Source organism: Eleutherodactylus coqui, chromosome 4 (genome assembly GCF_035609145.1).
Source record: "Eleutherodactylus coqui strain aEleCoq1 chromosome 4, aEleCoq1.hap1, whole genome shotgun sequence".
Classification (NCBI taxonomy): Eukaryota; Metazoa; Chordata; class Amphibia; order Anura; family Eleutherodactylidae; genus Eleutherodactylus; species Eleutherodactylus coqui.
Window position 1 is genome coordinate 33,692,439 of NC_089840.1, and position 16,588 is coordinate 33,709,026.

The 16,588-nt window shown below is 48.2% G+C and overlaps 1 protein-coding gene across 2 annotated transcripts in view; it reads right to left on the reverse strand.

The window, feature by feature from the left end:
- PIR (pirin) overlaps nucleotides 1-16,588 on the reverse strand; it is a 48,281-nt gene that overhangs the window by 23,748 nt on the left and 7,945 nt on the right. For both annotated transcript variants that reach the window (XM_066599196.1, XM_066599195.1), the window contains exon 3: nucleotides 8,906-8,998. In XM_066599196.1, coding sequence (XP_066455293.1) covers nucleotides 8,906-8,998 — 93 coding nt within the window. The remainder of the gene's footprint in view (nucleotides 1-8,905; nucleotides 8,999-16,588) is intronic.

Consider the following 16,588-nt stretch of genomic DNA (forward strand, 5'->3'; position numbering starts at 1 on the left):
AACTTGGTTATTGTAACATTGTGAAGATATACATATCACCGTTTGTCTAGTAGAAAGCCCCGGGCGGCAGTACATCTCATAGGGGAGTCCAAGGACCAGAACCTTAAAACTGCAATGTGATGCAGCGCCCCATCAGGACCTGCACGTGGGCATAACACAAGGAGCAATTTACTAAAGCGAAAGGTGACAAATTAATGTGAAGCGACATGAAAAAAGTGGCAAATTTATGAAAGTGTTCCTTTAGCCCATTACTGACCCGTCTTGGGTGTTTTATGGCGGTCGTTAGGGCCCTCAGGCTAGAATGTTCTCCGATCACGTGATCGCCGTGATACACCAGAGCACATCAATCATTAAAAGTGAAATTAAGACTTTTTTTCTACTTTCTCCCTCTTCTCACTAAAACGGTCACTTTTTCACACAATTATGTAAAAACTTTGCCCACAGTCCTGATCACCCCCTTGACTCCCACCTCTACGCCCTGTCCATTAATACCAGATATGCTGTATTCTAGCAGTGCTTAAGCTGCATGGAAAAGCAAAGATCAGAGACGATTGTCATTTCAATCATCTGATCGTGGGAATCCATACTGGCAGACTCCCACCGATCAACTATTGATGACCTAACCGGAGGACAAAATCAATAGCTTACTCCCGAAAAACCCCTTTATTAGAGGGGGGTCCTCTGCACAGGATCCTTATCTCCTGACCAGAGTGGAGAGCATTCCAAAGGAAGCCTGGAGGATCTGTCCGGTATTACACAGGCCAGTTATTGATCTGAATGGGCACTGTGTAATGCCCAATTTTCCCTATGGAGGCGCTGAAGAAAAATTCAGTTCTTAGGAATATCAGCTGACTGCAGGGGGTCCTAGATGGTCACTTTGTGATCAGAATATTGTTAAGTGTCCATTCAAAGCACACACATACCGCTTGCTACATATGTGCCAGCGATGGAAAGAATAGAATTCGAGCCAGGCAATTACAGCAATGAAGAAGAGGAGATTCTGAACACTGTTACCAATATTCTTATTTTACTTTGGACTTTTTTTTGTTACCGATACCAGCCGGGACAGGGGGCCGGATGCCGCCTCGGGCTAGACGTGGGTGGTCCAATCATAGAACAGAACAATAACTAATCAAACCCTGGCTTCATTCTACTAGCAAATATGTGAACCGATTTATTAAGCTGTCAGAGTGGATCACAATCACGGTTGGTGACTAACAAGAAACTGAGAAAATGAGTGACAAAATAATAATAATCTAATGAAGAAAGTCATTTACTGCAATTTAAAAGTCGGGAGCAGCAAGAAAGATCTCCTTCTCACCACTGGAGGTTGTCTAGTGCTGCATCATGTCCTAATAGCTCATCTGACTATGCTGCTCCATGCAAGGACAGCATAATGTGGGGCCAGGTCCACCCTCCTACCATATTAGCCAAAGCTATACAAAAATATATTCTGGCATATGTATTGGTAATCCGGAGCGTGGCCAGCCTATGGAAGGAAGAGAAGGGCCGCGCTGACATCTACTGCGGTATGTGCTGTACACTGCCAGGGAAGGGGGGGAGCGGAGCTGCTGGTTGGCCTGCCAGTGCTATATAGTGAGATCTCTACTACCCAGCTTTTGGGCCCATCGGGGGATCCACCGGCTTTCCCGGGATACCAGTCGGAGCTTGTTCTAAATGGTTGTAGCTCTGGTTCCATCAGTGCTACCAACATGCCATTGGTGTAATTTTAAAACTAAGATTCTTGGCCCTTATAGAACCGGAGTTACAATGGTTTGAAGTGGAGTTAGAAATATTGAATTTACAGCTGCCATTTTTTGGTGTGTGCGCACAGAGGAGAGAGAGGGGAGACCAGCAGCAACAGAGAAGATCTGTTATTCTCCTGTATATCTTCATGTCTCAGGAAAGGAGGGACATGAGTTGCTCTCGTTATCACCCCTCCATACACCTCCAATCAATCAAAACATATTTGCTCTCCGATTGTCACATATGGGTTTTTTCCCAGAAAAGGAGTGAAATGATGAGGATTTGCTCATCTGATCTCTCCTCTACACAGTTTAACCCTCGCAGATGCTGCAGTTATTGCTAATCGTGGCATCTGTTTTTACAGAAAAATAAAAAGTTTTAAACTTCTTCCCCTTACACAAGGCTTAAATATTGAAAAAAAAAAACACTACACATAATTGGTATCGCCACATCTATAACAACCTGTAATATAAAATATTACATTTATTAAAAAAAAATTTCATTAAAAAAAAAACCAGAATAGCAGTTTTCTGATCTTGTTTCCCCTAAACAGGAATAAAAAAAAAGAAAAAAGTTTTCTGCAAGATTTTTCCAATTTTAACGTGACTGTGGGAGGAGGGGTTAAACACTAGCACTGCAAAATACAGCTAAATATTCAAATAAGAAAATGTCAACATTGCTCACTTCCAATCCAAAAAGGCAAATGGTTAACTGTAATGTACGTTGTAGTACAGTGCCCTCTAGTGGAGACTTTGCAGACCGCAACCTTATAAAGATACAGGAATTAATGTACTGAAGTGAATGCTCTGGAAACAGTAAAAAGAAAAACGTTTGGCGCCGTGTTAGCCACTAGAGCAAAATGGGATTGTTCCTCTTACTGATTACAAAGTAATCTTGTAGATGTGATACTTTTTAATGTCTAAAGACATGATGAGCAGGATGAGCAGAGGAGTAAATGCTTAATTAGTCCAGTGATAAGGATGTGAAAGTTTTATGGTCTCTGGATTGGTGTTAGGGGGTCACCAGGCCAGTGTGTTACCTCTGCTACAGATTTCTGATATGCTCCACTCTAGCATGAAGCCTCTTGAAGAATTTAGGCTTGCGGTTAAAGTGTCAAAGATGGTTAGAAACTTGGACTCCCAAATTCCTCTATGACGTTGAGATTTGAAGTTGCCTTTTAATATAGTGATTTTCAGGTCTTACAGCTCCTTACATTGCAGGGATAAGTTCCTTTGTGTCAGAGGGCAATGCACTCCTGATTATAAAGGTCCTCAAATTTGGAAGTTGCCTGTAACACAGAAGCGGAGGGTCCGGGAATATGGTTTTCAGACGGTCATCCTTGTGCAGGGTATGGTGGAGTTTCTTAGCGGTTTTCCTTAGTACCTCTAGCTGTGGATTGTAGGTCACTATTTGAGGTACACCATTGTTTCCTTCCTTCTCTGTATATTTTAGTAGTTGATTTCTGGGTATCCTGGTGGCTCTGGTGATTTGATCAATTGGGGTGGGATGGTAGGCCTGGTTTTAAAATGTTCCTCTGTCTGTTGGCTCGGAACAAATCCAGTTGTATCTGATGACCTGGCTGTAGATGATGGACTTTCTGATGTGTTTATGATGGGAACTGACCCATCTGAGGTATGTGGGCCGATCAGTAGGTTTTCGGTACAGGGATGTCTGTATTGAGTTATTTAAAATTTTTATGGTGGTGTCCAAAAAGTTAATTTCTGTATATGAGGAGCTCAATGTCAGGTTTAGGCCTTAGTCAGACGGGCGTTTTTTCGCGCAAGTCGCCCGCAAATCACCCGAAAATCTGCTCCTAGCCGCGTTTCATTAGAAACGGGCCGGAGCTGTCCAGCGCATTGCATTCAATGGAGACGGCAATAGAGCCGGCTCCATTTAAAGCAATGGGCTGCGGGCGAGCCCGGGATGAATTGTCGGTAAGGGCTTAAATATATAAGCCCTTCCCTGCAATTCATCCTAAAATGTGTAAAAATAAAAAATATATATGTACTCACCTTCTCCCGGCAGCCAGAGCTCCGCGCGGCCGTCCTGCAGTGGGTGTGAAGGGGGTGCGAGTCAGACCTGCCCCCTGATTGGCTCAGCGCTGAGCCAATCAGAGACATGTCTCACTTACACCCATTCATGAATTCATGAATGGATGTGAGTCAGACCTGCCCCTGATTGGCTCAGCGCTGAGAGGCAGCAGTCACTCACCCATTCATGAATTCATGAATGGGTGTGTGAGTGAAACCTGCCTCTGATTGGTCAGGGCTGTGACCAATCAGAGGCAGATCATTCAGCAGGCGGGGATTTTAAAGCCCCGCCGGCTGAATAGTGCCGAGAAGCAGTTCAGGAGAACTGACAGCGGCCGCGGCTGGACTCCGGCTGCAGCGGAAAGGTGAGTATACAATTTTTTTTTATTTTAACACATTTTAGGATGAATTGCAGGGAAGGGTTTATATATTTAAGCCCTTCCCGACAATTCACCCCGCGCTCGCCGGCAGCCCATTGCTTTCAGTGGAACCTGCTGTATTGCCGGCTCCATTGAATTCAATGGACAAACATCGTTCTTCTCTGTCACAGCTGTTACAGCTGTGGCAGAGAAGAATGATTTGTCTTCTATATGTTCTCAATGGGGTCGGCGCTGCTGCCGCCGGCCCCATTGAGCGCATATAGAGAAGAGAACAGGAATCGCAGATCGCAGATAGGTGCGATCTGCGATTTTTTGTTCTATAATTTATCGGACGAGCGCATGAAAAGCGCTCATGTGTCCGATACCATTGCAAAGCAATGGTTTTATAAAATCGCCGGACGCATGCGCAAATCGCGGCTAAAAACGCCGGTCTGACTAAGGCCTTACGGTCCACATTTGTTCTGCCTAGCAAAGAATGGCCTACATTTCATTTTTTATTTGCTAGGCTGAACATTGCAGTAATGGCTGTATATCTTTTTGACATGGACCACGGGAATTTAAGAGTAGTAGTAAAACATGTCAAGACATGTATAGTAGTAATACATGTCAAATTCAGGGTCAATATGTGCGCCATTGGTGCGGATTTCAACATGGATCCACAGCAAACTTCACGCTATAAATTGAAAGCGTGAAATCAGCTGTGGACCCATTGCAAAATTTGCACTGAATGCACAAGACGTACCAGCAGAGAAAGGTAGAGCCGCTCAGACGCAGTGAAGCCGAATACCACTCCAACTAAGGAGAAGTTTAAAAGCTTTCTATGGTGATATCCCACTATAAGGGTGCGTTCACACGAACGTATATCGGCTCGGTTTTCACGCCGAGCCGAAATACGTTGTCCTCATGTGCAGGGGGGGAGGCTGGAAGAGCCCAGGAGCAGAAACTCAGCTCCCGCCCCCTCTCTGCCTCCTCTCCTCTGCACTATTTTCAATGAGAGGAGGCGAAACGGGGGCGGGGCTAAGTTTAGGTAATTAGCCCCGCCCCCGTTCCGCCTCTCCCCATTGCAAATAGTGCAGAGGGGCGAAGAGGAGGCAGAGAGGGGGCGGGAGCTGAGTTTCTGCTCCTGGGCTCTTCCATCCTCCCCCCCCCCCTGCACCCGAGGACAACGTATATCGGCTCGGCGCGAAAACCGAGCCGATATACGTTCGTGTGAACGCACCCTAAGCTTGTTAGACCTTATTCCAATGTCGGCATTGGTAGCAAGGGATGAAACGGGGAACCACGGCTATAGACATCAAGGAGGGGGGCGGAGGGGGCACCACTGAAGTCACACACAGCAGGGGGCGATCACACCATGTAGAAGATACTCCATCAAGTGAACAGTGCGTCCGCAAGATAGCATACAACTGAATGACTTTAACCATCAAGCCATCGCTGTGGTCCAGAGGAATGCGGTCAGCAGCGCTGCAAACACTCCATTTAGCCCAGGGCTTAAATCTATCGAGATCCGCTTATCCAAAAAATGGGTACAAGTTAGCTTTTGATTACAAGTAGAATTGTTCCCACTAGGTGGCGCCGTTGTGCCTTCCTTCGCAAAAGTCACCTGACTGCGTCCACATTTTATGAAGAGATAAACGTTGGAAATCCCCAGTTTCTAATTTGTTGATGCGTTTTCCACTTCAGTCTTGCACACATTAGCTTGTAGTGGCCAGAAGTCTTTGTTGCTGGCCCCTGCATAAATGTCATACAGGTCATGTCTTTTGTAGATGCGCTGTGCAAAGTTGTCTAGTCATCTTGTTATGTGTATCGCAGAGCTGCAGCAAGTGAGGTTAAAGGGGTTGTCCCGCGCCGAAACGGGTTTTTTTTTTTTTTTTTAACCCCCCCCCCCGTTCGGCGCGAGACAACCCCGATGCAGGGGTTAAAAAAACAAACCGCACAGCGCTTACCTGAATCCCGGCGGTCCGGCGTCTTCATACTCACCTGCTGAAGATGGCCGCCGGTGTCTGCTCCCTCCGTGGACCGCAGCTCTTCTGTGCGGTCCATTGCCGATTCCAGCCTCCTGATTGGCTGGAATCGGCACGTGACGGGGCGGAGCTACACGGAGCCGGCATTCTGCACGAGCGGCCCCATTGAAGACAGCAGAAGACCCGGACTGCGCAAGCGCGGCTAATTTGGCCATCGGAGGCCGAAAATTAGTCGGCACCATGGAGACGAGGACGCCAGCAACGGAGCAGGTAAGTAAAAAACTTTTTATAACTTCTGTATGGCTCATAATTAATGCACAATGTACATTACAAAGTGCATTAATATGGCCATACAGAAGTGTATAGACCCACTTGCTGCCGCGGGACAACCCCTTTAATGTTTGCATGAGACTGGGAGATGCCTGCAAATGTATCAATATTTGTCTAGTCACGTGATCTATGTTGTCTAGAAGTAGGAGTGCTTTGGGTGTGGTAGTCAGTTTAAGCGAGTTCTTCTTAGAGTTTTCCAACTTCTTGTGTGTTCCTGAGTCAGAGTGCCAGCCACATGGGGGTACATGGTTTATGCTTGAGAAAGTCGCAGTTAGAGCGTTGAAACGCGTTGCATTAAATTGGAATAAAACCCTTTATAGGTGATGGAGGAGATCCAGATGTCTTTTTCACCCATATTGGTATCTTGCATCTTGGGTCGTCTAGCCATAGAAGCACAAATACTTGGCAGCTCTCCTGAACCACAGGATAAGAGGAACGACAAAAGGACCCCATATACATTTTCTACGCCTACCGGGATTAGGAGGTGCTAGTGGAGTTTCCCAGGGAGGAACCCCACTAGTCACTGGGTTAGTCCTCCCCCTTGTTTATTCTGTTATTGTTCTGAACAAGACAACTGCTTTGTGGAGAGCTGTCCTAACTTATTGATATCAACCCTCATGTGGAGCCGTATGAAAGAGGAGGAGCGGTTACTGAGGGTTCACATTCCAGGAACCGTGGAGGGGAGAGAGCAAGAGAAGTAAGAGAAAGAGAGAGATTGAGAGTGAGCGTGAGCGTGTCCAGAAAAGGCCGAGATCACCGTGCAGAGGTACTGACCTATGAGAGTGTCCGTGGAGTAACCCTACCCCTATCCTCCTCTGGAGAATTTCCCTGCCAGGAGCGGTTCCTGTCAGATAACAGAGACTGCAGGACCGGTGTCATCCTGTGTTTCCTCCTTGACCTCAAATCTGCCATTTTGCCTGCACGGCTGTCTTTCGCAATTTGTGCCTTGTACCAAGTTTTCTGCCCGTAAAGTTTTGCCAGGCCCTACCCGTTCCCAGGGACCTGAGGAACTGTAATACTGTCTGCGGCTCCTTTATTTATTTACTGCCGAGGGTTACTCCAGTGGGTAACGAACAGTGGCGTCACCTGTGACAACCTTATATCCTGTTTCCATGTTTATTGGCCATCCCTCTCCTAAGGGTGTGCGGAAGAGGCTCAGCGCTGCTCTGGCCGAGTCTGCGCGTGTCCCCCAAGGAGGGAGCCTGGTAAGTGCCACCGTGACAAGCGTCCACTCTACCCTCCCAGCTCCTCTACGTATGCCCTGCGTCCGGAATCGCCCTACGGGACGCTGCAAGTTTGCAAGGGGCAACTTCAATATTATTAAAAATACTGTACACAATTTATAATCTCTTCGGAGGGCATTAAATCTAACAAAGGAATTATTAAAGATTGGCAACACCTGCTTTCAATCTACAGCGGGGATTCGGTTTTCCTGCTCCGTTTAGGCAGCAGGTAAAGGGAATCCCATGGCTGAAGGGATCAGTCTAATGATGAAAGCGAACAGTGCCGAACGGACCCCCATTGACTACTACGACGAGTCCGTTCGGTTTCTTTTTAGCTGGCCTGGTTTTTGTGCCAGATCTGCGACGGAACCTCTGAAGGGAGCTTCCAGCTCAGATGTGAAGGCGGCCCAAGTATACATCTCCTACAAGAAGGTTGGCCAGGATTAGGAAAAAAATAATGACATTTTTTCCTCAAGAAGCAGCATCACTCCTGTCCATGCAGACTGAAGCAAAGTACAACTTGAGCGTGTTTTTTAACAGTTATTTTGACAAAAAAAAACATTCAAAAAGGATAAGTAACGGCGGCACAGAACTTTTTCTTAATGCATTAAGTGTCAAGTAAAACTTCACTACATGTGTAGGTTGTGCCTCGTATTGCACTTCATCCCAGTTTATACAAGGGGAGCTTTTCTTCTAATCCTCAACAACTTCTGTAAAATAAAGCGATTTTTGCTCTCTAAACACATCCAAATGCTGACTGTTCTACTTCTAGCACTCACATTTTCCTCCTTACACAATGTGACATCTTAAATAATAGCATTTCTTAATTTAAAAGGGTTTCTGGGACTATATTAATAATGCGTATCCTCAGGAGAAGTCATCAATAGTTCAATCGATGGGATGCCCACTGATCAACTGAATGAAGCAGCCACTTCACACAGGTGAGCGCTATGGCCTCTTCTCAAACATGTGACGGTCACAATCATCAGTGACATGGCCTGAGAGCAGACCCATCCTATTCAAGTGAACGGGATTGAGCTGTAATACCAGGCACAGCCACTACACAATGAACAGCGCTGTGCCTGGTATAGACTGAAGTGACAACAGTGCTCACCCAGTTAGTTGATCAGCGGGGACTCCGAGCAGCAGACCCTTGATAATCTAACCTGATAAGTGATCTGTAATATAATCCCAGAAAATCCCCTTCAACATCCCCTGCTTATAGTTCTCACCGTTTCAAATCCTCTGTGTGGGTGGTCCGGGAAGCCTGCTGGTTGGCCTCCTTTAAATTCATCCAGCATCAGGAATGGATCCAAATTTTTTAACTAAAATAAAAAAGAGCGCCAATTAGTGGAAGGTAATTAACACATATAATTTTGAATGGGGGTCCCATGTCCCTCGCCCTCCTCAGTGTGGGGTTACTTCACTGGAGACTGAATGGAGCACTGGTCACTCAAGCCCACTAGCGCTCCTTTCACTTCCACCGGGGCTGCGGAGATGCGGGTGCTGCTTGACTATTTCTGTCCGCCCCATGGACGTGGATGGAGCACTTACCGCTCATGCTCAGCCAGCACTCCATTTACAGCGATGTCACTGCGGAGGAAGAAGAGATCCCCACAGTGACAGGCAGAGTGAAAGGCAGGAATCCCGTTCGAGACTGGTAGGGGGGGGGGGGGGGTCTCAGTGCAAAGACCCTCACTGATCACTAAATTATCCCCCATCCTGTGAATAGGGGGATAACTTGTAATTGTGGTACAACCCCTTTAAGAAGAAGTGAACAAGAGCTGAGTGCACTAGTGTGCGGCACATGCACTTTCGATGGATTTGCTCACATGCGCATATTTTCCTTGCACATTTCTGTCCAGCAAGAAGAAAACAAAAACACAACATGCTCCATTTTCCAGCACATTTGCTCATTAAAGGTCCCCATAGAGGTCAATGGGGGGGGGCTGCAAACGCACGCACAATACACCAGAAGATGCGTGATACACTGCAGAAAGGAACGTACTGGAACTAAGACTAATTAGCCAATTAAAATCGGTCCGTCTCTGTTTGCTGCAAAAGTAGAGTAAAATATGCCGATGTAAATGCAAAAAAACATAATGCGCTCCGCAAAAAATACTACGCTCATGTACGTGAAAATATGCAGGCACTCGTGTGAAGAGGACCTAACTATATTTCTGGCGTGCGCAAATCGTATGCATTTGCACAAACAAAAAAAAAACACACAACCATGCTCCCAAATTGTCAATAAGCTAATTAGTTCAATATGCGCCATTTTTCTGCGTAATTAGAGCATGCAGTGTATATCTGCGAGAACAAAATACGCTTATGTGAACAAACCCATTGTGACTCCGGCCTGCGGGCGCTTTCACGCGGGCAGAATATTCTGCTGCAGAATGATTTGCATGTCTAACATTTTGATGCTGATTAGTAAATGGCAAAATCCACGGCATTCTGCATCACAATCCACGTTAGACATGCAGGTCTCTCTGCGGCAGACCGGTCCACCATGTGCGTAAGCCCCGTACTGGTCCTCCTTCCCCCTAATGTTGGCTTCTGCTCTTCTTGCCTTCGCCCCGTATTCACCGCGCCCCAGCTTGATCCCTCTAGAATCAACAAACTATTGTAGGCTAATTTGGCAGGATATCCAACAACTCAAACACAATCACTCCGACGGCCTTTGTTTAATCTCGCTTGGAGCTCTACACGGGGAGCGTGCCAGACACATGAATCACTCTTTACTTAGGAGAGCAGCTTGTTTCCATCCATCAGACATATTCTAGTCCTCTACAGACCCCAGTAAGGTCCCGCTCACGTCTCGTTTTCTGCTTCCGTTGGAGGTATAAGTCATGAGCGTGTGTTCCTCTGATGGAAGCCTCTGACATTCTGCATTGTAGAACCATACGAGGGGCACTCACTTTCATTTTAGAGCTAGGAGAACACACTTCTAACGTTTGCTTACAGTCTACCTCTGTATGGCAATGCACAGCAGACTGCATTGCCCTATGCAGTAAAATGTATAGCCAATAGTGATGAGCAAGTCTACTTGCTAAGGGCAATTGCTTGAGCGAGCATTGCCCTTAGCGAGTACCTGCCCACTCGAGACAAAAGGTTCGGGTGCTGGCAGCGGGCAGGAAGCTGCGGGGGAGAGCGGGGAGGAACGGAGGGGAGATCTCTCTCTCTCCCCCCCCCACTCCCTCCTGCTGACTGCCGCTACTCACCGCTCACCTGCGCCGGCACCCGAACCTTTAGTCTCGAGCGGGCAGGTACTCGCTAAGGGCAATGCTCGCTCATCTCTAATAGCCAACCATATCAGCAGAAGGACATTTTTAGCAAATGCATGTGGGCTCTGGGAAGTCTTCTGGCAAACATGGAGAAAAAAAATGGAGTGCGGACAGAGGGAAAAATGAGAGAGTACAGTGAATTATAACTATGCCCATGTGATATGCAGACTGCCACAGGGCAGAGTTGTACGTGTAAGATGGCCTTCTTTGACCTAGGATCTCTGTAATGTCTTAAAGGGGTATACCAGAACTAGCACAGCTTCATCCATTGTGCATACTCTCCTGATCTCCTGCAGGTTGGCTCTGAGCGGCTATCACGACTGCAAGCCGAGACTGCTGCAGCATAGTGCTACATTGCAATCATCAGAATGTGCTAGATGTCAAGTTAATGTTTGCCATATCTGATAATGCAACACTGGCAAGTAGACGACATGAGAGGTCCAGAGGATGGGTGATAAGTCATCGTGGGGGTCTCATCAATCTAGTGTCCTCTCTCCTTCCTCACTGTACCCCCTGCAGGAAGAAGGAGATTGAATTGCATTTGCGCATGCACAGTGCCACTCCGTTAATCTTCCATGGTACTGCTGGAGATAGCCGAGTGCGCGTACTGCGCTTATGTCAGCCCCAGTGATATAAATGTAGCAGCACCGTGCGTGCTTGACTGCCACTTACTGCTGGGGAGTGCAGTGAGCTTGTAATGAGGAGAAAAGGGAGACGCAGGACCCATGTTCTCGGGATGGTAGGGGGCTCTCAATGGCGAGATCCCCACTGGTCAGACTTTTATCACTTACTCTATGCATGGGTGATAAGTCGATTTTGGGATAAGCCCTTTAAATTCCTAGAAAGCCCACAAAGTGAAGCAAAAAAGGATAAAGTAGAACAAGTCAACACTAGAGGCAATCACATGGCAGGAGACATTGAACCAAGAACCAAAATATGATAATGATTGCACATGCGCCATTGTAATTTGATATAATGATGAAAGAAGAGGACACAGTAAGTTTCCCCGGAGGGGACTGCCAGCCAATAACACCCCTCACCTACTAATAAAGGAGGAGCTAACCTGGCGCACCAAAGCTAGCGCCACTGACCCCGCCTCTTCCTTAGACCATGTTTGTTGTCTAAACCTGGGATGCGCCCTATAAGGCTGTTAAAGGGACGCGGGCTGGAACCATCCTACAGGGCTGTTAAAGGGACGCGGGCTGGAACCATCCTACAGGGCTGTTAAAGGGACGCGGGCTGGAACCATCCTACAGGGCTGTTAAAGGGACGCGGGCTGGAACCATCCTACAGGGCTGTTAAAGGGACGCGGGCTGGAACCATCCTACAGGGCTGTTAAAGGGACGCGGGCTGGAACCATCCTACAGGGCTGTTAAAGGGACGCGGGCTGGAACCATCCTACAGGGCTGTTAAAGGGACGCGGGCTGGAACGCATCCTATAGGGCTGTTAAAGGGACGCGGGCTGGAACGCAACCTACAGGGCTGTTAAAGGGACGCGGGCTGGAACGCATCCTACAGGGCTGTTAAAGGGACGCGGGCTGGAACGCATCCTACAGGGCTGTTAAAGGGACGCGGGCTGGAACGCATCCTACAGGGCTGTTAAAGGGACGCGGGCTGGAACGCATCCTACAGGGCTGTTAAAGGGACGCGGGCTGGAACGCATCCTACAGGGCTGTTAAAGGGACGCGGGCTGGAACGCATCCTACAGGGCTGTTAAAGGGACGCGGGCTGGAACGCATCCTATAGGGCTGTTAAAGGGACGCGGGCTGGAACGCATCCTATAGGGCTGTTAAAGGGACGCGGGCTGGAACGCATCCTATAGGGCTGTTAAAGGGACGCGGGCTGGAACGCATCCTATAGGGCTGTTAAAGGGACGCGGGCTGGAACGCATCCTATAGGGCTGTTAAAGGGACGCGGGCTGGAACGCATCCTACAGGGCTGTTAAAGGGACGCGGGCTGGAACCATCCTACAGGGCTGTTAAAGGGACGCGGGCTGGAACGCATCCTATAGGGCTGTTAAAGGGACGCGGGCTGGAACCATCCTACAGGGCTGTTAAAGAGACGCGGGCTGGAACCATCCTACAGGGCTGTTAAAGGGACGCGGGCTGGAACCATCCTACAGGGCTGTTAAAGGGACGCGGGCTGGAACCATCCTACAGGGCTGTTAAAGGGACGCGGGCTGGAACCATCCTACAGGGCTGTTAAAGGGACGCGGGCTGGAACCATCCTACAGGGCTGTTAAAGGGACGCGGGCTGGAACCATCCTACAGGGCTGTTAAAGGGACGCGGGCTGGAACCATCCTACAGGGCTGTTAAAGGGACGCGGGCTGGAACCATCCTACAGGGCTGTTAAAGGGACGCGGGCTGGAACCATCCTACAGGGCTGTTAAAGGGACGCGGGCTGGAACCATCCTACAGGGCTGTTAAAGGGACGCGGGCTGGAACGCATCCTATAGGGCTGTTAAAGGGACGCGGGCTGGAACGCATCCTACAGGGCTGTTAAAGGGACGCGGGCTGGAACGCATCCTACAGGGCTGTTAAAGGGACGCGGGCTGGAACGCATCCTACAGGGCTGTTAAAGGGACGCGGGCTGGAACGCATCCTACAGGGCTGTTAAAGGGACGCGGGCTGGAACGCATCCTACAGGGCTGTTAAAGGGACGCGGGCTGGAACGCATCCTACAGGGCTGTTAAAGGGACGCGGGCTGGAACGCATCCTACAGGGCTGTTAAAGGGACGCGGGCTGGAACGCATCCTATAGGGCTGTTAAAGGGACGCGGGCTGGAACGCATCCTATAGGGCTGTTAAAGGGACGCGGGCTGGAACGCATCCTATAGGGCTGTTAAAGGGACGCGGGCTGGAACGCATCCTATAGGGCTGTTAAAGGGACGCGGGCTGGAACGCATCCTATAGGGCTGTTAAAGGGACGCGGGCTGGAACGCATCCTACAGGGCTGTTAAAGGGACGCGGGCTGGAACCATCCTACAGGGCTGTTAAAGGGACGCGGGCTGGAACGCATCCTATAGGGCTGTTAAAGGGACGCGGGCTGGAACCATCCTACAGGGCTGTTAAAGAGACGCGGGCTGGAACCATCCTACAGGGCTGTTAAAGGGACGCGGGCTGGAACCATCCTACAGGGCTGTTAAAGGGACGCGGGCTGGAACCATCCTACAGGGCTGTTAAAGGGACGCGGGCTGGAACCATCCTACAGGGCTGTTAAAGGGACGCGGGCTGGAACCATCCTACAGGGCTGTTAAAGGGACGCGGGCTGGAACCATCCTACAGGGCTGTTAAAGGGACGCGGGCTGGAACCATCCTACAGGGCTGTTAAAGGGACGCGGGCTGGAACCATCCTACAGGGCTGTTAAAGGGACGCGGGCTGGAACCATCCTACAGGGCTGTTAAAGGGACGCGGGCTGGAACCATCCTACAGGGCTGTTAAAGGGACGCGGGCTGGAACCATCCTACAGGGCTGTTAAAGGGACGCGGGCTGGAACCATCCTACAGGGCTGTTAAAGGGACGCGGGCTGGAACCATCCTACAGGGCTGTTAAAGGGATGCGGGCTGGAACCATCCGGACAGTTTTTCTGGCTGGTTTTGGTGCAGTTTCTAATGCAGTTTTTTGAGCAAATCAAAAGGAGTGAATACAAAAAAGGGGACGCGGCAGTCTTTTCTTTGCGCTGGAGCTGCATGATGATTGAGATAGATTATGCGACCAACCAGCAAAGTATCGCCCTGCAGCATCACTACCTAATGAAGGGACTGCGTTCAATGTGGTTTTTTTTCCCAACCTAAACCAGTGTTTATCTACCATTCCCTGCAAGCAACTAAATCAGATTGGAGAGATATTGCTGTAGCGTCTTTAACCCTTTCTAATCCAGTGTCAGACCTCGTTGGACATTCTCATTTCCCTGCATAACCCTGATGTCGGGCGAGGACCCACACACGTTTCTAACACTATGCAGGACAGCTCTCCGAAGTTAGAGGCTGTTCTGCATACGTATATTACAGAGCTGTTGAGTGTAGAGGTGGAGGGAAAATTGGATTGGAAAGCGTTAATGAGCAATTCATGATCACTATTTCCTTACACACATTTGATCTGGGACCTTTATACAGGATATAGTGAAAAAGACTCATCCGGCACTACATCTCCATACTGGTGTCCTATACTGAAAAAATAGCATACTTGAATAGGAAGGCATGGATGTCCTACATGGTGGTATGGTGCACAGGCCCCTAGGGGTCCCAGAACATGGATTTCAATTTTGTGTTGTGGCCCCTTTGGCAGGGAGAGGGTAAAAGCCAATTGCAAAGTTGAAGAGCAGCATGTGAGGAGCAGCAATCCGCTTTCTGTGTCTAAGTCCTATGGGACCGCTGCTATGATTGAATTAAAGCGTACCTGAAGTGGCCTCCTTCTGCTACAATACAAGCATGGAGCCGTTCGACAATGCAGTCCAGGGCTAGCACTATCATTGCAGGACTGTGTTAGTGAACGGCGAAGCGCCAATTCAGTGCAGATGCAATGCAAACTACTAGTAAGAGCACAACCCCATCAGAAGACAAGGCGAATCTCAGTGTGAACATGTGGGTTGGAGTTTGGAGTGATCACCTTGTTGGATCGGTGTTCACTCCAGGGACTCATGTCCGATCAATACCTGAATCTTCTGAAGATGACGGTGGATAACTTCCTGGATCATCTGCCCCTATTGTAGTACAAGGAGGCCACTTTGAGTACACTTTTCTTGCTTCTTCAGTTATAGCAGTGGTCCCACAGGACTTAAATCATCTTATGTTCATGGGTCTTTTTTCACGTATTTCCGGACTTGAGAGATGCGGGAAGCGGATTTCTGCTCCTCACATGCTACTCTTCAACTTTGCAATTGGGTTTTACTCTCCATCTCTTACAGGGGCCACAACACATATTGAAATCCATGTATTGGGGCCCCTAGGCGCTCATGCACCATCGTGTAGCACATCTACGCCTTCCTATTCAAGTACACCATTGTTCTTTCAATATAGGACACCAGTTTGGAGATATAGTGCTGCATTCATCTTTTTGACATGTTTTTTGTAGCATTTTTTTCTTCATTCTGGGTTTAACCCCTTGAGTGGCAGGTTTCCTACCACCCTGTCGTGCCCACCAGGGCAGGTTTTTTAAAATGGTCTAATCATTGAATTTCAACTAGTTTTGCAGTTGCGTCTCAAGAGCCATAACTTTTTCATTTTTCCATTGACACAGCCATATAAGGGCTTGTTTTTTGCGGGACAAGTTATGATTTTTTAAACAGGGGGGAGGAAAAAAAGAAATGGGGAAAAAAGAAAAAAAGGGGCCATGTCATTAAGGGGTTAAATAATGTATTAACTTCCTTCTCTGGGTCATTACGACGCACGGATACCACATGTGTGATTGTATTTTTGATTTTTTACAAAGTAAAGGGAGACAAGTGTTTTTTTTAATTTTTTAAATAATTTTTTTACTTTAAAAAAAAAAAAAAAAATTTTTTACTTTTTTTTTTTTGTGTCCCTTTAGGGGACTTCCACAGGGACCCATCAGGACCCCTGATCACATTCCGGGGGTCCGATGGTGACAGCCCTTTACATGCTGCAGTGACAACCCTTTACATGCTGC